Source organism: Oreochromis aureus, linkage group 14 (assembly GCF_013358895.1).
Source record: "Oreochromis aureus strain Israel breed Guangdong linkage group 14, ZZ_aureus, whole genome shotgun sequence".
In the NCBI taxonomy this organism is placed as follows: domain Eukaryota; kingdom Metazoa; phylum Chordata; class Actinopteri; order Cichliformes; family Cichlidae; genus Oreochromis; species Oreochromis aureus.
In genome coordinates, this window is record NC_052955.1 from 2764455 (window position 1) to 2787599 (window position 23145).

The window sequence follows — 23145 nt, forward strand, 5'->3', positions numbered from 1 at the left end:
AATGTTTTGCAGCAGCTGCAAAACATTGACAAACTTGTGATGAAAACAGAACTGGGTGCTGTCTGTTCATGCGACATGATATAGACTGTATATAAAAGATGGACAGAGTCATTATGAAAAGTGAGTTTTAAAACAAAATCCATCCCCGTACAGCTGTTATGAAGGAGGACATTGGCCATAGAGACCAAACATGTGTTTGTAACCATGTATTAATTTGGGAGTCTGTGGGGACTGATTCACTGATGGCGCCTCTTGTGGACATTTGAGGAACTGCAGTTTTGGGGACTTCTACATTAGCTTAATGCTTCAATCCCAATGTTGCTGCTTGCCAATCTGACAGATATGAATGCAAATATAATCTCAAAGCTCAAAAACACAGTGTCCGTGTCTGAGTTGTCGTCCATCTTTAAACATCGACCGTGATTTGAGGAAGGATGAAATCTGGATTTTTGATCGAGCTAAACTCTAACATTTACATTTGCTTATCAAAATTCCCACGTTCAGATGTCTCAGTGTTACATGGATGAAAACCACGCTGATGCATCCAACAGCAGCCATGGCTGCCACGATGACACACGCCGGCTTTCTCCTTCACCGTCAGATGACCTGAAATTAAAGGCCAGCTCTGATAGGATGAGGAACGACTATCAGTCAGAAGCACAGGTGAGCTGATGGTTGGTGGTCTTGGTTTTCAATAACAGCTCTTTGTTTTTAGTGCTTCAAGGAGAAAATAAGAATCTGGACATGTGTTGGTAGATCGTTTTAAATCTATAAAGTTATAAGTTGTTGACACTGGTGTGGATTAATGGAGGCTCTCGGTTCTTTTAGGAGGAAGAGGAGCTGTACTGCTGTGAGGAACCCGAGCGTCTCGTCTCTGAACAAAGGTGAGGAAACACAGAAATCCCTCAGAGAGGAACTCGGATGCAACAGGAAACTGTCCTGTCCTAATGAACGATTGTCATATCTAACATTCTAACAGTTTGTTCAGGTCAGCAAATGTAAAAGTAATTATGAGTTCAGATTGCTGTAAATACTATATCAGTGTTTTTTCTAGTGTCGGATCTGTATGATGTCACGTGGAGCAGATATGCCTAATATGATGGTTGTTAACAAGAAGTCTCATCCCTCAGCCCAATCTTAACTGATTCATTTTTGAAGTATTAAAATATTCAATATCTGCGACACTGTGTGTCCAAAGCCTCTGTTTTTAAAGAAACTGGGCTTCAAGCTACGCTTCACCTGAAAACATGCAAAAGTAGGATGATAACTATTGTTTTTAAAGGCTTGGAGCCATAAAATGGTTAAATATCACTCAATACTTAACTGAGAATATAAACCATGTCGGTATGCTGGTCACATAAATATCTGACCTCTAGATTTATTATATGATTAGACAGTTGGATTTAATATTAGTATTTAAATATGTTCTTTAACCTTGTTCTGTATATTTTGCTTTGATTCATTTTTACCTATTAACATTAATGCTTAAATGTAAATAAAGGAAAACTTAAATTTAAAAAAAAAGAAAAAAAAGAAAGAAAGTAAAATAAGATGTAGCCGATGCCAGAACAACTAAAATGATGATAACACTTGAGCGCAGAGGAGCTAAGATTCATTTCTCCGGGAACTGATTCTTGGATTTGTTACATAATGTTTGATGTCATGTGTGAAACAATCATAAAGTTAGAACACGTGTCATCGGTGTAGAAATGTGATAGTTTGTTTCCTGATGGGAACCTTTTGTGATTTGCTCGCATTTCTGTCCTGGAACTAAAGTTTCTATTTGTTTAACTGAAAGCTGATCAGCATCAGTGTGCTTCATGTGTCCCATCAGCACAGCCTTTGTCTGTGAACTACAGTCCCTGAAATGCTGAGACCAGATGAGGTTTGTGGTGTCGCCTCATTGTGAGGCGGTTTCTCCGGCTGCTCGTGTTTCTTCTCAAACCACAAAGACGTGTATCTCAGGCTGGTGACTGAGAGGAGATGAAGCGCTCAAACTGCCTATATTGATGTGCCTGTGGATATGGTGTGTACTGTAAAGCTCTGAGAGGTCAGGAAGAGAAGGAAACTGTTACATAAACAGTCAGTTTCCATTTGCACAGCCACAACTTTAAGACTACTCGCCTTTCTGCTCAAACTTCAGATGCCCAAAGCAAACTTCTTAAAATGCTTTAATTATTCAACTTTTCATATTTTAATTATTGATTTAGTGCCTCAGTTATATTTTCTGCAGGTTTTATTTAAATGGAGTATTTCCAGGGCAGTTTCTGATGACTTTAACTTTTTACATCTGGTGACTGTGGAGACTGTTCAAGCACAGTGAAGTCCCATCAGACGATGGACACTGTTTTCACTGATGGATTGAGTTGATCGGCAGCAACGCTCAGGCAGGCTACGGAGTTTAAACGAGGGGCCCGAAGTGTGCCAAGAAAACCTCCCCGCACCATCACACCAGTAGCCTGAACTGGTGCATGCATCCATCCTGTCTGTATCACTATCACTATCCAAATGTCGCAGCAGAAATCGAGACACATCGGGAAACGTTTTTCCATCTTCTATTGTCCAGTTTTGCTGGGTCTGTGAGCTGTAGCCTCAGCTTTCTGTTCTTAGCTGACAGGACTGGTACCCGGTGGTCTTCTGCTGCTGTAGCTCGTCTGCTTTAAGGTTTGGGGTACAGAGATGCTCTTCTACATATTTTGGTTGTAATGAGTGAGTATTTGAGCTGGTGTTGCTTCAGCTTAAAGCAGTCTGACCTCTGACATCTTCATGACACTTTCTCCTGCGGAATCTTTTCTGACTATTATCTGTAAGCCTGAGTGTATAAAATCATCTTTATTCCTCATTCTGATGCCGAGTTTGAACTTCAGCAGGTTGTCTTAACCGCAGGGCTAAATGTGCAGAATTGCTGCTATGTACATAATAAAGTGGCCAATGAATCTACATCTTGCTTCCTAATGTTACTGTTGGCGACATCAGATTATATGAAACATGACAAACTGCAGGTCTCCTTAATACCTAATGGTTTTCTCAAAGTTGCGCTGAGCTCCTTTAAACTACCTGGGCAGGTAAACTAAACACTAACGCCTCCACCTTCCCCTCCAGTGTTCCCCGTGTGACCTCCAGCAGCAGCGGGGCTGCCTCCTCACTCTCCCCCGCCCTCCTCTGCCTCCTCCTGGCTGCAGCACTGGTTCTGCTGGCCTGTCTGGCCTGGGTCTTCACGGAGCAGCCATGTCACCGCAGCAACACAATGGCCCGTAGCTTCCACCTGACACTGAGATACGTCAACGGACCCCCGCCTACCTGAGTGCCGGTGGAAATGCTTTCCTGAGGCTCTTCATTACAGAGGTTTGCAACTATGAGCAGTTCAAACAGCAATAACTTGAAACAGGAGACCAGACAAATCTGGGAACCCCCCCCAAAAAATAACAGAAAAAGGAGGAAAAACAAAAACAGGTTTTCTGCTAGAAGATGGAAGAAAGTCTGTATACATGATACACAGGAAATCTTCTCTGAAGTCTGACTTGCAGGGACCTCACATACTGTAAAAATGATATGGGAGAGGTTTATATATCCATGATGATGTGTCCTCAAACTGTGCTAATGTTAAAATGCAGCTTACAAACCGACATCCCCCCGACTACATGACTGTATATAATTTTGCCATTTATATCAAATATTTGTATTATTTTTGTACTTCATAGTCCATGTCTGCCCGTGACGGTACCTTTCTAATTCACTTTGTACAGTGTTGCATGTTTTACAGGAAAATGCTTTACTTTGAGTGAACATCAGCGTTTGTGCCCAAGCTCACCACCGAAAGTGACGTTGACATTTTTCTAAACCACTTCAGTCTTTAAAGACTTTAAACGGGGCCGGGTTCTATTTTTTGTGTGTGTAATAAGACTTTAAACCAGAAGGTGGTGGACTGAGGTAAAGACGTCCCAACAATAGTCAAGCTAATCCGACTTATTCTGGATTCGTTAGAGTTCATCTTTCAGAATAGTTAAAAGAAAATATGATTGAAAAGATGACACAGTTTGGGTTTGACGGCAACAATGAAAGCTTCTGGTCAACGTGCTGCCACCTTGTGGTGGAATATTTTCATTAAAATTTACAGAAGGTTTTTACAAAAAGTACCTTTTTTATTTCTAAGGTTTCAGATGACTTCTGTGAGAATCAAACTGTAGAGCCCATCTTTGGCCCTGTTGAGACCTGACATCAAGCATCTCTGTTGATGTCTAAGTTCAGAGCTGTTCTCAAGAGGCATTGAACCCTAATTTCTCAGACCATTTTTGAAGGTGGTCTGGGCGACACTGAAGGATCACCTACACAGCTCGCAGCTCTGCTAGTCTACCGAGGTATGTGGGGCCAGGTTGCAAACTAGGACCCGTGCAGGACTCTGGCATCTGGTCTTTGCAAACATAAAGACAATGTAGGTTTTCATTTAGGGAGAGAAATCCTGGAAGAACTGGTCCCCTCATGTTCTTGGAGCTGTGGATGCACATTAATGAGAGGTGTGAACAGGGCCTGTGGAAGTCAACATGACGTCTTTTTAACAGAGAGACGAGCTTTGACTGACCAGCAGTCATGTTCTGCAGAGGTATCTGAAGCGCTCTCACACATTAGAAGAACGTGAGCATGTTTGCAGTATGAAGAGCTGTTTGATGCCATGTGTGAATCAATGTCAGCACAGCTTCCTAAATGTTTGAGAAAAAGTCTTTTCTGTTCCTGTCAGTGAGCTACATAATTATGAGATGTGTTTTTTAAAGCTTTAATGTGTTTGGCAAAGTAACTGTAAAACTGAAGTTTGTATTGGTCGCCTGCCACCTTATACATTTCACTTTTTTATACAAGAATAATTCTTGATGTGTTGTTGAATATTTGAAAAGCCTTTTTGTCCAATGAAATGTCTTTTTATATATATAAATGTGTAAAGATTAATAAAAATTAATTAAATGAAAAAGTGGTATTTTCTGATCTTTGATCAATGACCTCAGTAATTCCTGATCAGTTTCTGGTCAAAGTCCACGTTACTGTCTGCAGTTTAGCTTTAATTGAATCTAAAGAGGGGGGGGTGGCTGGCATGGGGGAGTTTAGGATTTGAAAGTGATGAAGAAAATGTCTCCTTTGGTCACTTTAGTTGGCAGTTAAACGTCTCTGTCCGTCTAAGTTGTGAGAAAATCACTAGAAGCAGAGATGCCCACACTTCCCTCTTTACAGCCACAGAGCTCTTCTGAAGGCGATACTAAGGTGTTTCCATGACAGACCTCGGTCTTTCCTCTGGATGGAGACTGCATGAAAGCCAAAGGACATCCCAATCGTCAGTGGTACCTACCACCGATCTCTGAGCGGTGGATCCCCTCTGAGCTCCTCCTCAATGAATAAGCTCCTCATCTTATTGCTAAAGCTGAACTCTGACACCCTATGAAGGACTCTGTAACTGTGAGCTTATTCTTTCAGTCCCTGTCTTCAGCTCATTGCCACAGGTGAGACTAGAAATGAATCAACCAGCAAACTGGGTTTGGTGGGGGGGGGAGTTGCCAGTATATTTCATAATCAGTTTCCTTGGATTCAGACAACGTCCATGCTGCAGACCCGAAACGCCCAGAAACATGCTGGTTTTAAAGGGTTGACTAAAGAAAAACCTCCAACCCATAATGCGCACAGTCCATCATTTTCCAGCCAAGAATCAGGGACTTGGAGGAGCCAGTTTTCCTCCTTGCTGTGTCAGCTACAAACCGGCTCAGCAGGACGTGGATGTCCAGAAGGACCAGATGACTCCAGGAAGCTTTAACAATTCCAGCTGAACAGCCAGTTTGGTGCAAACCACACTGGAAGGTCAAGTTTGACTGCAGTGTGTCTGCAGGTTGGATTTGTGTGAGATGTTCAAGGAATGATCTGTTCTGCTTTCTCTGGAGCTGTTCTGCTTTCTGTGTGTGTGTGTGTGTGTGTGTGTGTGTGTGTGTGTGTGTGTGTGTGTGAGAGAGAGAGGGAGATTTTACGTTGCCCAGATTTGCATGCTGGGTCTCATGCTGCACTCACGTGTCTGCAGAATGCCGAGTCACAGTGATCAGTGACACTGCTAATACACTTAAAAGGGATAAACGCTGCAGGGCGAGGTGTGTGCATGGAGCTCTGTACATGACGTTCGGCACCACTGGATGTTGTACGAGAACACAGGTGTGTCAGCCACACCTCCTCCCCTCCTTTTCCTTCATGTTCTCAGGTGTAGTGAAGCACAGACATGATGAAGGAAGTTACCTGTTTGTGCTGAGACACCAGGTAAGCAAGAAAGAGGATGTTGCGGTCTCCTCTCCATTTCAGATATAGATCTTTACTAATATAAATTAAAACGGATCTATGGTAAAGTGCTCAGCTTGACTAGGATCCGTTTCGTCGCATCAGAGGTATTATAGATTGTTCAGTTTCATTTCAGTTTTGGGGGAATTGTCTAAACCAAGCAATCATCATTCCTCAACCTAAAGCTCAAACACAACCCAGTCAGGGACACTGTGGAGTGGGCCATAACTTTAATTTCCTGCAGACTCCTTCAAAGTAAAAGCTGTCTATAACATCATTCACTTATCTGTGCCAGTCCAGACCTCAGTGACCTCTAGCTGTTGTTGTGATGAGAAGCCAGACTGCCCACGGATCTCCTCGACCTCGGTAAGACAAAGTCTGATGTGTGTACACCAGGGGTGCCCAAGACATCGATCGCTATCTACCCATCGATTGCAAAGGTAGCGTGGGTAGATCGCATGGCGTTTAATAAAAAATTGACATCAGCCTATCATCCATGCTCACTATGAAATTTGTCACTTGATCGGCATACCAGGGCAGCCAGTCTGACATCTGACCTGTTCTGACACATGGGTAACCACGCATGTGCGTAAAACCATGCCAAAACTCTACCAAGCTACAGAGTTGCCTAGTTAGCCTTCAATTTATTTCTTCTAAATTCATAAAAATGAGTGGGGGCGCTGGACCAAGTAAGAAACCAAACACCTCCCATTTCCATATGGAATGGGAGGAGGACTTTTTCGTAATGTCATGTTCAAAGTGCATTTGCCCTCATCTGCCAGTCTACCATTGCTATTCCAAAGAAGCGAAATGTGGAGCGGCATTTTTGGACTGCTCACTGAAAATAAACCGGTAGATTCTACTGTATCAAATTCTACCGTTCCACCATGATGATGATCATTTGGAACTATCAGCAGCTACTATCTGGACTATCCCAAAAGGTTGAAACACTACATCCAGATGAACAGAATCAACCTTTTGGGATTTACTCGCCTGGATGATTGAGCATGCATCAAGACATCCGGACCTTGCATCCCTGGCTGATTCTATTCAGTCCAAGTCATCAGAGTAAGGTAATACCAAAAATGTATTGTGCAATATGGGTTCATACAGTTATGCAAGGTACATCAACATATATTGTACAAATAAAGAATACTCAATGTTTTATAAATGTTTTGCATTTTTATAGCAGGTAGATAATTTTCACTTGGTCATTTTTATAACTAGCTCACATGCTGAAAAGGTGCGCGTACCTCTGGTGTAGACTGTCGATGCTTTCTTAATCACAGGCAGGTCAGAGAAATATCACAGTAACGTGAATTCTGTACAAACGGTGAGCCAAGATTTGTTCGAGAGGGCAGATTGAACGCTACGCTGACTCACTGTACCATCTTGTGGTTGGAAGTAGTATTACTCACAGAGAAGAGCAACCTTATTTGATCTTTAGTTGATATCACTCTGTGAGGGGCTGATTACTGATATGGCTTCAATTAAGGCATCTTTACATTATGTTTTTAATCCAGGAACTATTTGAACTATACCTGAACACTGTTATGTTCATGTGTTCAGGTATATTTTATTTATACAATTTGCCTGTTTTTGCCTGCACGAGTGTGTTTCTTCCGCCAGAGATGGATTATTTTCATCTGTGTGTGTCTGTGTGTGTGGTTTCTTATGAATGACTCCACTGATAATATACTTTTATCTGCGTGACTTTCCAGCTTCTCTGTGTGTGTGCACGTGTGTGTGTGTGTGTGTGCGCGTGTGTGTGTGTGTGTGTGTGTGTGTGTGTGTGCGCGCTTTGCTGGTGATCCAGTTAATGAAAGTGCTCCATCTGTTCGGAGCGCCGGCAGGGCTGCAGCTGAGACAATGATGATTATGATATCCGCTCATTAAAAGGAGGAAAAAAAGAGAAGAAAATTTTAAACTTCCTTCACTGAAACCACAAGACGACCAAAACAACCACTGCACTGTAGTTAAGTTTCAAATTTAAGCCAAAGGCGCGGCGGACTGAATTTTTTCTTCACACTAAGAACAAAATATTCCTGGAAGATCTATTGAGGTTTCACAAATCTCATTTCTTTAGCTTCTTTGCGAGTAGCAGCAGCATTTTTTTGAAACCCCATCAATAAGCCAGATTCCCATTTAAATCTGCACATTGTCTGATGGAGATAGCATGCGTTTGGATGGACAAGGCATGTTTTTCAGCCTCTGCGCGTGGAAACGGGACGGAGGTTCAGGGAGGCGGAAAGCGTATGAGGGCGGCGAGCAAATGAATGGACGCGATTGTTTCCAACAGCTGAGAAATCGCCACAAATTCAGTTAGAGGGCAAATAATTTCACATTAGCAGAGGAATCCACCAGTGGACTTTTAACCCGGCAGTTGTGACACACAAAGAGATGGAAAGAGAAGATAAAAGAATAGAATATAATAGCCCTTTATTGCCACTGTACATGTACAACAAAATTACGGGTGCTCCACACCAACTGTGCAGGAACAAAATATAAGTAGAAGGAAAAAAAATCTACAATGAAGGTGGAAACATACAAAACAAGAGAAAGGCACACACTGGAGAGCAAAGTGTTTGGAAGCAGTGCGAAGGACTTGGTCTGAGTGTAGAGTCCGTGTGTGAGTGGCCGAGTGATGAGGGTTACTCAGACCATGGCTTAGATTGGTGAGGTGAGTGGGCAGGTGTGGGGAGGATAGTGTTACATACACGCTTATGTAAAATGGAGAGGACAACTGGAAGCTTCAAAATAATTCTGCAAAACATTTGTTGCAGACTGAAGAGCTCCAAAGATGATGTGAGTGAAACTTTCACCACAAACCTAAAAGTGTTGACGATGGTGGAGTTGTGCAGGTTTGCCAAGAACACCTTGATCAGCGTTCATGTGCAGTTCTTAAACTAAAGCTCACTGTGACTGATTCTGCCCCCAAAATATGGCACTGTGAGACAGCAGAGACTTTTCCACACTTTGGAGGAATGTCCTACCTTTTTTCTGTGGACTGTACCGAAAGGTCAAGTCAAAAAGCTGCCTACAGAAAGGAAAAACATGTCAGTTTGTGGGGGTGTTAAAAATAAAGATACGTTATTTAAGAGCCTGCCTAAGACTATACATGCCTTCCACAGAGCACAAACAAATCTACTCTGAATTTATCTTGAAAATTGAGTTCTTTTATATTTGACTCTATATGTTTCGCTTCCAAAGACCATTAAATAGCAGTGGGTTAATTCTAGGAAGCGGTCCTACTCAAAAACAACTGAAATCCAATCCAAGTTCAGGAAAAGGTCCTGCCGGTTTTATGGAGTACCAAACTTCCTGGAAACCCCTGAGATGCCGCTGTAATTAAGTGATATCTTTCACTGGGCTGTCCTCATTTTTACAGCAGTAAGAACACACAAATATTTAAGATGAGATTTTTGTAATCCGTCTTGAGGACATGACAAACCAAAGACCACATTATGGCTCACACTGAACATAAAAAAACATGATAGTAACTAAGAGAGAAAAAAACGTTAAAATCAGTGATTAAGTTTTTTAGTTTTTTTTTTTTTTTTACTGTCAAATTTTTAAACACAGACCAACTTGTTTATGAACCAAGCTGGTGTAAAACAGCAATATGATAGAGTCAGTCTGCTATCAGACTGCGATTGAATGAGGTCAACTTGGTCATCTGTCATCTGTAGTGATCCGGTCTTCAAGTGATAATGTATGAATCCTGCTTCTAGGTCCAAACTACTCTGCATTTATTAAGGCTGTTGTGTTTTTAACATGTTTTAATGCTTTTTATCTTGTTCTATTTAATCTCAACAAGCCCCTAAAAACAGTCAGTGATCAGTGTCGGCCTCTCTCGGTTTTTATTACCACTGTTCATTTTAGAGCTGAGTTTTTAAACCCTTACGATGTAACTACAGCCCAGCCCATGCAGCAGTATGTCAATGACTAACCTCGTATTGTGGATGGATTATCTCAGTTGTTCTCCTGACTGAAGTTTGGTCCGTTTACAGCATCCTGCCATGCGATTGCATTTGTCCCTAACCATCGGGAACCCTCACGTTAACTTTTATCGAGTGGAAAAAAGTTAGCGTTCATCCTCCAGCTTCACTGTGTTTATGTTATGCTAACATAGCTGTGTCGTTAACAATCACATAGCACATCATTATATACCAGCTAGCCCAACTTCAGTAACCCTACAAACGTCACTGCTGTTTAGTTTTCTGTCTTCATTTATGTTGGAAGTGATAGCAGAGCTGTACGTTTGAATGTTTCAGTAACCCCTCAGTCAGAACATGCTATATCATGTTTGGGTGGAAACTAGCGAGCTAACTTCCTGCTAACTTCTAACTCAGTTGTCTAAGGAGCTTGGAAAGAAAAGCATCTGGACTTCTTTAAGTTGCTTGAAGACGTTTCACCTCTCATCCGAGAAGCTTCTTCAGACGCTTTTCTTTCCAAGCTCCTTAGACAATGATGACCTGGATGACTGACAACCTTCACAGACATTCTAACTCAGTTAAACCTCGTAAATCCTGTTTTCATGGATGCCTGGATGTTAAACTTAATTGTTACACCTGGTAAAGCAGCAATGCTGGTCATTTTATTAAAGATGAAAGAATTTAGACAGTTTTTAACTCTCAGTGATGCCACAGTGTTCGTTTGACTCTGGGACCTGAAGCTGAGTTTGGACCTGGAAACGGCTAATGACTCAGACTTAAAGACCAAACCTGTTGGCGTCTACATGCACAGACTATGACAGTTTTTTTATATATATAAGAATGTAACCAGAATACAAACAGCTGGAAAGCAGCTGTCCGCTGTTTGAGAGTTGCACTGCAGATGAGTTGCGCTCGTCAGTTCAGACCGGCTTGGATTGATTGCAACGTTTTTAATTTGTAATTATAAATTAGACAGTCATTGGCAAACTTCACCACTCTTCCTGAAAGTTACTGCAGTGAGTCAGAGGTGGATCATGAATGGTTGGAGACAGTTGCCTCCCACCTGGCAACCTGTGCAGTCATCTTTTGATGAAAGGTGTTTTTCTAGAAGTTATCTGAAGGAAGTACAGGTGAGAACTTTGGTGTCTGATGCAGTTCAAGCACATATTACATAATTCTTTATCTGCAAAGTGCATTTCACCCTCACTGAAACCAGAATATCTCCTGCTTTGTGCTAAACCTGAGAAATATCCTCATTTTTATCCAGAGTTCATGTGTAAAATCACCAAATACAACTGAGATGCCTTTATTAAGACTTATAAATGTGCAGGAGTTCATCTGAACTAGAAATAAACCAAATGTGCAAAAGTCTGAGCCACCCATGCTGTATATCTGTCTATAAGACAGATTTCAATTTCCTGCAGATATTTTGCAGATTCTTTGCAAAATATAAAGAATTGAAGGGTGGCTCAAGACTTTTGCACAACATTGTGAACTGCACTGAAGTTAACTCAGCCGAACTGCAGAAACAAACCACGAAAAGGGAAAAGAATGCGATGGATTCCAGTCGCATTGCAGCTGCGTTCAGGAATGTGAGATATTTCAGAGCATGTTTAGGAAGAGCACACAGGCCGTGTTGTTGCATCCACAAACCCTCCTTCAGCCTCCAGGCTATAGATAACTCCAACCTCTGTTCGCAGCTGCTTCCTCGCACTGAGACGTATGGCCACAGTTTAGCATTTTAACATGCTAACGTTTCTCATTAAAGAATTTTAAACGTCATTACTTCGGCGCACCAACAGAGCAAATGTAAAGACAAAAAAACAAATTCCTGCACTGATTTGATTTAATTTGAGCTGCGTACGCCAGCTGCTAGCTGCTGTGGCTAATCAGATTTAAAACACACACTGAGGTTTTAGTGATGTTTAAAGAAAATTGATGTCAGATAAAAAACACTCCTGATTTAATGGAGATGTAATACAGTTAGTCTATTAAGTGCTTAAAAGCACAAAATCAGAAAAATTCAGCTTTCTTTTTAGGCTCGCTGTCTCTGAGTGTACAGGGGCTTTATTAAGAGTGTGTGTGTGTGTGTGTGTGTGTGTGTGTGTGTGTGTGTGTGTGTGTGTGTGTGTGTGTGTGTGTGTGTTGGGAGTACAGATAACCCAGTGCAGCTCCAGGCTGGACACACACTCTCCCTGATCTCTACAACTAATGAACCGTCCAAATTACCATCCTGGACAGCCATCTTCTCGAGGTTTCAGCATCCTTAAAAGACCCTCTTATCAATTCTGTGCCAAACACATTCTCTGCATTTCAGCATCACAAATAAAATGTCCACACAGACGCAGTTTGTTTTTACTGAGCAGAGCTCCAGTGTATGGAACGGCAGTGGCAAAAAGGCAATATTATCATGACTGTGGAAAATGGAAAAAACTTTATCATCTTTTACTTTTTCTACATGAAGAAGAAGAAGTGGAAGAATCTTCAGTAATCAAGTCACCTGATCTGAACTCAACAGAGCAGCTGTAAAGACAAACCTGTAGTAAAGGAGAAGTAGAGTATCTGACAATGGGAGGAGCTGCACCAAAGCCCTGTACAAGAAAAGGATTGATTTGAAGTGACTCATGCAAAGCTACTCTAGTAGAGTAGCTTTGCATCAAGAATTAAAGTGTGGAGCTGGAAATGAGCAGAAAAAATCTCTTAGTATGAAAATGTGTGAGAAAGAAATTCAATTTAAAAAAACAAACTATGAAATAAAGTAGGAGGACATCATCCTGACCTCCAGCTCAGGCTGTTGTTTAAAGCGCTGCTAATGTTGGCGAGGTCACGGGTTCAGATCACTAATAACACTAACCATCATCGCTCTGCTGGGAACTTTAATGCAGATAAAAGCATCCAAAGGAGGTTAATCATAGTCCTGAGCCTATAAACACACCAATTAACACAGCATTACCTGCACCCATCTGTAGGATAGGACAGGTGTGTGTGTGTGTGTGTTAGTACTGCAGTGCAGGATAAAGTCAGGATGTTCCCCCAGCTAACCGCTTTGGATCGGAGCCTGACAGTGACAGAAGTGACTGACTGACCAACCGGCTGCTGTGGGAAAACATCTGGATCTCTGCCAACTCAACACACACACACACACGCCAGCTGAGGCTGGAAGCTGATGGTGGGAAGTGTGTGTGTGTGTGTGTGTGTGTGTGTGTGTGTGTATAGCAGGAAGCTGATGCTTTTTGGAAATTGAAAGTGACACGCTGCATCCGGAGCATGAAAAGGGGAAGACGTTGGGGTGTTTTTGCTACTTAATTATTTAAAATGAGCCTCTGAAGCGATCGATACCAGAGCAGACTGACTGGAATATTTAAGAACTTGATGCTGTAAGCTTCATGTAGCTGTTTAAACGGCTTCAATTTCTCTAAAAGTCTTAGAAAAACACATAGTTAAACCAGGTTTACACTGAGTACTCCCTGTGTTTGTGCTGGAGCTTCATCAGATGGTCAGTTAGTACAATTAATACAACTGATCAGAGAATTTCAACCTGTGAAGCCGAGCATGCAGCTAGCAGCTACCTCCACCTGTCAGTCAAAGAGGCCACGCCCCTAATAATTCAAACTTTAAGCCTCTTTATCATCCATACAGGTGCGCTACAAAAAAAGTCTCAAGAAACAGTTCCAAACTGCAAAATGAGCTGAAAGAATTAAATTAATCAAACATTTATTTTTAATCAGATTTTTGTGACACTCGATGATAACACTACACATATAATAATAATAATGATAATAATAATGTCTTTATTATTCAAAGCCAGATTTTCAGAGGTTTTAACATCACAGTGGGTAGTCTTCAGTCAGCGTCCCGGGGTTAAAGGTCACTGAGGTTAGAGCCTCTGTAGATTAGTATTGACCTGAGTCAGTGCTCCCTCAGGTCCAATCATCTGTCTGTGTGTTAGAGCCCAGCCCCCCGGTGGAGACGATGGTGGAGTGCTGCATGCTCACCTGTACAAATACTCAGGTTTTATTTCAGTAATCATCAGTCATGTTCATTTTTAGCTTTGTGTTCTTTGAGCAGTTAAAATTCTGAGGTGATCCCAAAACTCAGAATAAAGACAGTCGAGACAGCTGAGCTGTGGCGAGCTGTGCGGCTCCGTCCAGGTGATCTGAGACGTTTGTTCTCCACCTGAGCAGCGATGCCTCGCAGGCTGCCGCCTTTTTATTTTTGAATGACTTGACATTTAAGTGATTTTGTACGGAGGTGAGCTCACTGTGTGTGTGTGTGTGTGTGTGTGTGTGTGTTCACTATCTGCCTCTCTCCATGTCTCTCATCCCGAGGGTCCACTCAGTACACCAGTCAAACCGCAATGAGTTCACTCAACCACCGCTCCCCTGGGGCATTATGGGTAAACTCACAACATTATGTTCTCTATTGACTACGTGAGTGTACTCCAGGGACTGTGGACCCCGAGCGGTTACACACACAACTGAATCATGCAGATGTACACAGGTGAGCTGTGCTACGTGCACACACACACACACACACACACACACACACACACACACTGATGATCAGGTGAAAACATCCTCACACATGGGGCTGTGTCTGTGCTCGACTGTCTGAGTGGCAGAAGACAACTACGCCTGCTTCCTCGGTACAGAGTGGTGACACGCTGCAAGTTGTTGAAGACTCGATATGACTGTAAAAGCTGGACGAAGCCGCCATGACATCACCAGGTGGGTTCGTGAAAAATTAAACACCACGTAGGTTTTTTACTGTTGTTGTTTTTTTTATTTAGAAGCTGCATTATTTAGTTTCTGCCACGGTTGCTATACCCTCTACAAACTGAAAGTGAAAGTGAAAGTGCACTTCATCAGTATGAGGATGTTGAAAAGACGGTGCAGAAAACTGCGTCTGGTCAGAAGGAAGAGTTGGTCTGATCTGTGTGATGTGAAATGGTTTGTGATGGACAGATCTGAAACTCAAAGGTCAAACCTCGGAGCAAACCACAGCCTGCTCGCTGAGACAGCTGCCCACTGCCGCCATCTCTCCAACCTCCTAACATGGACTTTGTGGTTCTCTAAAACAAGCCTGTCATCTGTTGGCGGCTCACACATTAACGCATAAATGCCAGAGACCACCTGGTGCATCTGACAAAATGGCATCATGGAGAGGATGGGGAAGGCGCCGACTGTACTCACAGGTGTGTGGTCAGTAAAGTTTTGGGGCTCACTCCTGCAAGCTCGCAGTGAGTCGCAGAGAAAAAAACAGAAAGAGGGAAAACTGTGTTTTTAGGGCAGTCTGGTTAAGATTTGACTGTCCCAGATGAACAGAATATAGAGCTCACACTGTGTGTGTGTGTGTGTGTGTGTGTGTGTGTGTGTGTGTGTGTGTGTGTGTGTGTGTGTGTGTGTGTGTGTGTGTGTGTGTGTGTGTGTGTGTGTGTGTGGTACACTCAGCAGTAGGTCTGCCTCTCTGGGACAGATCTCACTAGGAGCTGGAGCAACAGTGTAGAATAAATCTGCAGCAGCGAGCCGGGCTCTGTCTGTCGTGGCTTCTATCAGAGTACGTGACAGAAACTGTTTCCGATAGATTCAGACTTCCATTCACGAAGTGGATGCAACACAAACGAAGCTCAAAGCAGACCACAGCAGGTGAAGCAGAGGAATTTAAAACAGGTTGGTGACTTGTGGTCTAATGGTGAATGGTTTAATTTCCATGCTGCCGTGGTGCTTATTTATTGTGAGCTAAAGCGATGCATGAGCAGTGACTCTGGGACCTAAAATCTGCTTCATTAATGTAAAGAAATGTGAATGGCCTGGTCTGTATTATGAGTGTTTCTACTCATTCAAAGTGATTTATGTAACATGCCTCATTCACACAGCATTTTCTTCTACATCTAAGTGCCTTCTAACATTTATACCCCGACGGGTGCATCACACAGAAACTTGGGCTTCAGTATTTTGCCCAAGAATATTTGGCAAACTGGAGCAGTTAGGGTTTGAACCATCAACCTTCTCAATTAGTGGATGACCCGTTGTACCTCCTGAGTCACAGTCACATCATCCATGGGAGACATCGATGAGCAGCATGGATGTGGATCACTGATGCTGGAACCTGAAACTGTGACGAGTTGGCATGATTTATACCCAAGTATATTTTCTTTAACCCTTTAACATCCACCAGTTCATCACCAGCCCAGCTAGGGTCTGGTGTAGGGTTTGTAAGTGTACAGCACAAAGGTAACATGTCCCAGTTTGTGAAACCCGTAGCCTGGTCACTGTTGGGGATTTAAAGGGATCAGATATTTCTCCAAAGGCTGGATGTTCAAACATGACCAAAGTTTGAAGGCTTATTTTGAACTGGAAATGATGCAAAGCTACTCTGATAGAGTCCAACGATAAAGAGCAGTAGAACAGGTCCACATTCAGCAGCTGTATCAGATTTTTGTGCCACATCTAAACACACATTTCTTACACAGATGCTGTTTTTCTCACTGTCATCTAAATATGGAGGTGGTCTATATATCCTGAGCCATAAATAACCTTGTGTCTGTCTTTCTTTATCCTGATAAGCTCAGTGACTGTACAGTTTCAGTTTCAGTTTAAGGTAAGATGTCTGTGAACTGATACGACAGAATAAAACAAAGATACTGAACCATCTGTTTGAAGTAATCTAAAATAACTCCAGAGTTCATGTTTTAACCCGTTTAGTTCCACATCCTGTCGTCCTCGCTCTATGAAAAACGTCTCTTTTCTCCTCAGTAAATACTCCCAGTGTCTTTTTTCTGCTGACCAGCGCCTGTGCATGTTTTTGTTTCACTTACAGTGTTGTACAGCTACTGCCGGGCTTAGCGTACTGTCCTGGTTTGACTTGTAAATCTGCCCTGTTGTCCACCCATTGGCCAGTTTCAAGCCATGTTTACTGCTACCAGATTAGCCTTTAGCCTGGCTGTACAGCTGATTGTTGGCGAGCTAGCAGGCTGGTTACGCTGCCCACAACAACAACTTTCCTGCTGGAGCCATCAGGTGTGTCACAGGTGAGGTGAACACAGACCACTTTGTGCGTATTACATATGGCGCCCTACATTTCCAAATGTTCCAAATTTTAATTCTTAAGAATTATGGATGTGCTTTTTTGGGGGGTTTTTTGTTTCTTACATGGATTACTGTTTCAGCCAATCAAGTTTTGGATGATTTGGTTTAAATCCTCCAGACAGAATTTACTCCCCTATAAAAGTGCACATATTTTATTTTTCTTTATTTTAAACCTCAAAGTTTAAACATAATCGCTGCGAGCCAAACTCCTGCAGACCGCTCGAAACCCTCAGCTGATTAATATTTTCTTTGCATGTGCAGAAATCTTGTTTTTCGTATTTGATTTAAAAACAGAGAACATTAATTGCTCTGTGACCTTTTAATAGGTCAGCAGAAAAATCGAATATACCTGTTTGAAGAATATTTTACATTTCTGACCTCGTGTCCTCCGTTTGCTGCTGCTCGCTCTGAATATTAAGGAATAAATCACAAAGAGCAATAAAAGGAAAGATCATTGGGAGTGCCTCGGCTAAAATGAGCGAATGCACATTTGTCCCTCTTCACTTCTTTCTGCTTTTCTTAATCTGTTTCTCATCCTCATCTTATCCTCTACTTCACGCTGAGTTTTCTGACTGACCTTTATTCTGTGTTCGCCTCTGTTATCTTAGACTTCCTGTAACAGACTTTTGTTTCTCTCTTTTATGGTTACATTCTCTGTGCAGTAGAAAAGTATGTTATAAAGAGTTTCTAATATCAGCGGGAGAAGGACCGGCCACGTTATTGCTTTCCCAGACCTCAGTCACCTTTTGTTTCTCTCATTTTTGGTGAATCCTGTCAGGAAAATCATTTGCATCTCTCATCATTCCTCCAATAGAGATGCTGATCATGATTTCTGATACTGATACGTTTCCCCTGCTCAGCTAGTACACGAGCAAGTCATCATCACAGGTGATTGAATCTGGCACAGATCTTTGTAACTTTGATAAACTGAATAAACCGGATTAGCAAATCCTGGTTGAGCCACTTTATCTTGGATCTATTTATCCACAGATAACAGGTCCAAGAAGTGGGTGAAGTTGTAAGTGGTGCCAAATGTTTACGTCCATAGACAGTGGTGTTTCAGCGAAACCATCCGGTCCTACACAGCTGTGAAAGGTTTTAGCGCTTTAGTCGGTCTGAAGAAGAACCAGCGCGTTCAGTTGGTTTCTCCATCCTTGCATAAGGCGACAGGCCTGGTCTCACAGCAAATCATGAAATCATGAAAGAGCAGAAAGAAACGAAAGAAATCAGAGCTTTAAAAGCAGCGACAGCTATTATTTGAACTCAAATTTGATCTCTTTATAACACATCTCGAGTCAGGCACTTTGAGTTTATAATGTATTAAGAATTAATACAAATGATGTGTGAAAATCTGTGTGTCTGATGTGAGCGGTGAAACGATTTGTTCCACCTTTTCACCTTTTTGAAGTGGTAAATATTCTTTTCATGCACACAGACATGAAACCTGTGAGACCCGACAGGAACACGAACCAGTGATTAGATTTTATTTAGATGACATATTTTATCAGGAAAGGAGACAGAAGCATTGCTTTTAGTCCGATTCTGTTTTTTGAATTCTCAAACATAAACCAGACGAGATGGGCTAGAAGCACGGCTCAGACGTGACAGTCACAGGGTAACAGGGTGTGTCCTGGTAATGTCCTGGCTCTGCGTCTGTGACCCTGTGTTTATGGATTTGTTCATTTCTATTCTGGTTTTATTATTATTATTATTATTATTTATCTTGTTCTGTGTCTCTTAGTTGTTTTCTGCTTGTGTTATATTTGTATTTTCTAGTCTTTACCTCCCGTGTTCCATGTTTCACGCCTCCGTGTTCCACGTTTCACGCCTACGTGTTCGGCGTTTCCTTTCTGTCTCCTCAGTCGGTTATGTTCCCATGCCTGTCCTCCCCCCGTTCCCACGTGTCTTAGTCTGTCTCCATGGTTATTGTACATCCTGTTTTATTTTGACAGTCTCTCGTCCTGTGTTCAGTGTGTTAGGTTTTGCTTCCCTCTGTCTCTCATGTCTGACGAGTTCCCTCTGTGTTCCCTCCTGTTTCCCATATGTCATTTCTTCTAGGCGTCATCATCATTCCTACTACAGACACCGAACAGAGTCTGATTGTATACATTTGGTACCACTTCAACGCAGCACAAAAACCTTTTTTCTAACTCCTGGAAGCAGCACGACTCAAGTCTGGATCCTCATTTCTGCTCCAGCGCGATAAAAACATCCAACATGGCTGCCAGCAGGTGCGTTACATCACCTGAAAATCCTTCTGTTCTTTTCTGTGTAACCCCGACCCCCACCGCTAGCCCTCCTCCCCTCCCCCCAGAGTGGGTTGGGCCACATAATGAGATCACGCCAGCTAATCAGCAGGGAGGCTTCCCATTGGCCGGTCCGGTTCATGGCGGGAGGTTGGCATGACGAGAACACTGATTGACACTGACAGGTCGTTGCTACACATAATGGGATTATGGAGGGACAAGCGGTGGAGGGATGGGAGAGGGAGGCTTTGTTCCCCCCTCTTTGCTCTGACAGGGTTTGTGTCGCTGTGCGTTGAATCCAAAGTTTATCTGTGCTGTGCTCCAGCGTCTTCACATCACAGCTAACTGCCCCAAAGGTTTGTCGCCATAGTGACGGGAAAGCAGACCCCCACCTGAAAAAAAGCCTCACACCCTCAATAACTGATACAGGTCAGAAACACCAGTCAGTCCACAGCATCAGGCCAGCGAGGGCAAGACATCACTCACTAACTGTGTTAATGTAACTCACATATAAGGCAGCAGAAACAAGTAGTTGTTCAAAATACAAAAGTCTGTAGTCCCAGTAATGTTGAGCTTCCATGATCTTCCAAACAAATTACATTTTTAACGACTACTTCTTAAATTTCCAGCTTCATTTCTTTATTCTTGGACTTGGATGGAAGACCTGGCTGACAAACCTGCGACATTTAGTCCAACAAGAACTGAGCCAAGGTGTACAGAAGAAGCAAAGGAGTAGTTGTATGAGGCTGACCTCATAATCAGTAGTAACAGTACTAAATAAGTATTTGAGAGGACAATATTTCCTAAGTGTCTCCAGTAACAAAAATAACCGCAGCACTCCTGGTTCATAAACTCAGCGGTTACAACATCCTCCAAAGCCGTTCACACATGCACAGCAGCCCTAAACTGTTCGAGGATGTGAGAACACAAATGTCATCAGTCAGAAGCGTCCTTCACTCATCACGTCCGCTTTCAAAACACCAACATCATGTAACATCATGGTGGATATGCCATCTATTTTCTTCACTGTGTGTAATCGCAGTGGCATCAGGCTAAATGCGTTAGCGTGGTCTTCCTTCGTCTAAGCCAGGGGTGGGGGAACTCCAGGCCTCAGAGGCCGGTGTCCTGCAGGTTTTAGATGTGTCCTTGATCCAACACAGCTGATTTAAATTGCTAAATGACCTCTTCAACATGTCATGTCAAGTTCTCCAGAGGCCTGGTAATGAACGAATCATTTGATTCAGGTATTCTGACCCAGGGTGAGATCTAAAACCTGCAGGACACCGGCTCTTGAGGCCTGGAGTTTCCCACTCCTGGTCTAAGTCATTCCCTCCAGCTTTTAAACCTCTGTAGTCCAACTCATCATTGGCGCTAACCACAACTCTTAACTATAACAGACAAAAACAACAATAGTATGAGTAGTTTTTTTGCTTGAATGAGTTTTTTGTTTTGTTTGTTTCCTGACTGCCAAGATTCAGGAGAAGAATTTAATAAAGACTAAAATCACACATTCTGAGTGCCTAATGTTAGAGTTTAGGGTTGGATCTCACAAGGTTAATGGAGAATGGTATTATATTTCTAAGGTAGAGCGAGCCTTAAATACCCGTACAGAGGCAGAAGCACCTTTAACCTGCTAACAGCTGGCAGGTTCTGAGAGACCCGTCCAGGGTTAGCCAAATGCTGAAATGGCCAGTTTTTATACAGCTGAAGATGTGACCATTTAAATAAAGTCACGCACATTAACTTTGGCCTTACAGTTGACTTTAGATTTCAGTGTTTGAAACAGGCAGAAATAATATTAAAAGGGGGTGGAGTTTAACTTGGTTGAATCCAGAACCTTTCCTGGGTGGCTGTTGGTCAGGTTAAAGCTGAGCTCAGTCATCCATCAAAAGAGGCGTGTCTTCTTTCTTTAGTCACAGCTCATGACCAAAGGTAGGGAGTGAAACTGTAGACTTAAAGTTCCTTTTTTTCTAGTTAGACCCAGTTTCACATCGGGTCAAAGGTCAAGATTTTTGGTAGTAGAAGCCTTCTGATTTCCATTTGTAGTCTGAGTGGAGTCCAAGTCCACCAAAGCTGAGTGGGCTTTGGTTTCATGTTTGAGTTTAGAGAGCAAACGAAGGGCTGAGTTACGGCAGATTACCTACATTCATAAACAATAACTGGAACCCGGACTTGAAGTCTTGGTGTGGATCTCTGTCATGTTGCTGCAGGTAAGCAAACATACATACATGATGTTCATGGCTGTTTTTTTTTTCATAAAAACATGAAATATGAAGTTATTTTCTTCCTTTCTGTTGAAATTATGCTTCTCTATCAGGATAATATACCCAGTCTCCAACTGTGAAACAGTCATAACTGTAATGAGATTAAAGTGATAATGCAGCACATTCCTACCAAAATTAAACCCAAGACGAGAACACATCACTATAAAAATGATTGCCAGGTTTCTTAATATTCTACGCAAAACCCAAATGTGAGTTTCTGCTATTTTATTATGCTTCCAGCGTAAGAATTTTCCAGACAAAACAAGAAAAGGGCAAACTAAATAAACTCAGTTCTTATTTTCTGTCTGCAGCTGTCCTGACCCTGTTTGTCCTCCTGCTGCTGCTGAGGTTTCAGGGCTGTTTGGGGATGTGACCCAAAGAGGTGAAAGACAGCAGACAGCACTAGTCAGCACAGATAACACACACAAACACACAAACACACACACGGGCTGAGCAGCCAGTAGGACTTGTGTTTGAGTGCTACCAGACTGACTGTCATGTCAGCCCCTGCAGCTCTGCCATGAATCAGCAACACAGAAAGAGACGGAGACAGGCCATCGAGACACAGAGAAGGACAAACAGATGAAGAGATGGAAATACTGCATGTAAACAAATCAAGTAAGCGACTTCATCATTTTATCATGCATCTTAAATATGTGCAAAATTACCACCCACTAAGCACAAGAGCTTCATGGAGGGTAAATTTTGTACCAAATCTGGTATTTAACCCTTCCATCCATGCATCTATCCATGCATCCATCCATCCATCATGCATTCATCCATCCATGCATCCATCCATGCATCTATCCATGCATCCATCCATCATGCATTCATCCATCCATCCATCATGCATTCATCCATCCATGCATCCATCCATGCATCTATCCATGCATCCATCCATCATGCATTCATCCATCCATGCATCCATCCATGCATCTATCCATGCATCCATCCATCATGCATTCATCCATCCATGCATCTATCCATGCATCCATCCATCATGCATTCATCCATCCATGCATCCATCCATGCATCCATCCATCATGCATTCATCCATCCATGCATCCATCCATCATGCATTCATCCATCCATGCATCCATCCATTCATCTATCCATGCATCCATCCATCATGCATTCATCCATCCATCCATCGAAATGTTTTGAAGACATAAACATCAGCATCAGCTTCAGGCATTGAGCTTTGTGCTCATTAGCCCACTGATACAGCACACTACAGCTGCGTCTAAAATCATGTACATACATACGTACATGTACATACTTACATGCTAACTATTCCGAGGGCATGCGTGTC

The 23145-nt window shown here is 42.5% G+C and overlaps 1 protein-coding gene across 1 annotated transcript in view; it reads left to right on the top strand.

The window, feature by feature from the left end:
- LOC116323317 overlaps nt 1-4963 on the top strand; it is a 37883-nt gene extending 32920 nt beyond the window's left edge. The window contains exons 11-13 of the mRNA XM_039622242.1: nt 505-663; nt 829-884; nt 3103-4963. Coding sequence (XP_039478176.1) covers nt 505-663; nt 829-884; nt 3103-3304 — 417 coding nt within the window. The 3' untranslated portion in view covers nt 3305-4963. The remainder of the gene's footprint in view (nt 1-504; nt 664-828; nt 885-3102) is intronic.
- Nucleotides 4964-23145: the final 18182 nt, after the last annotated feature.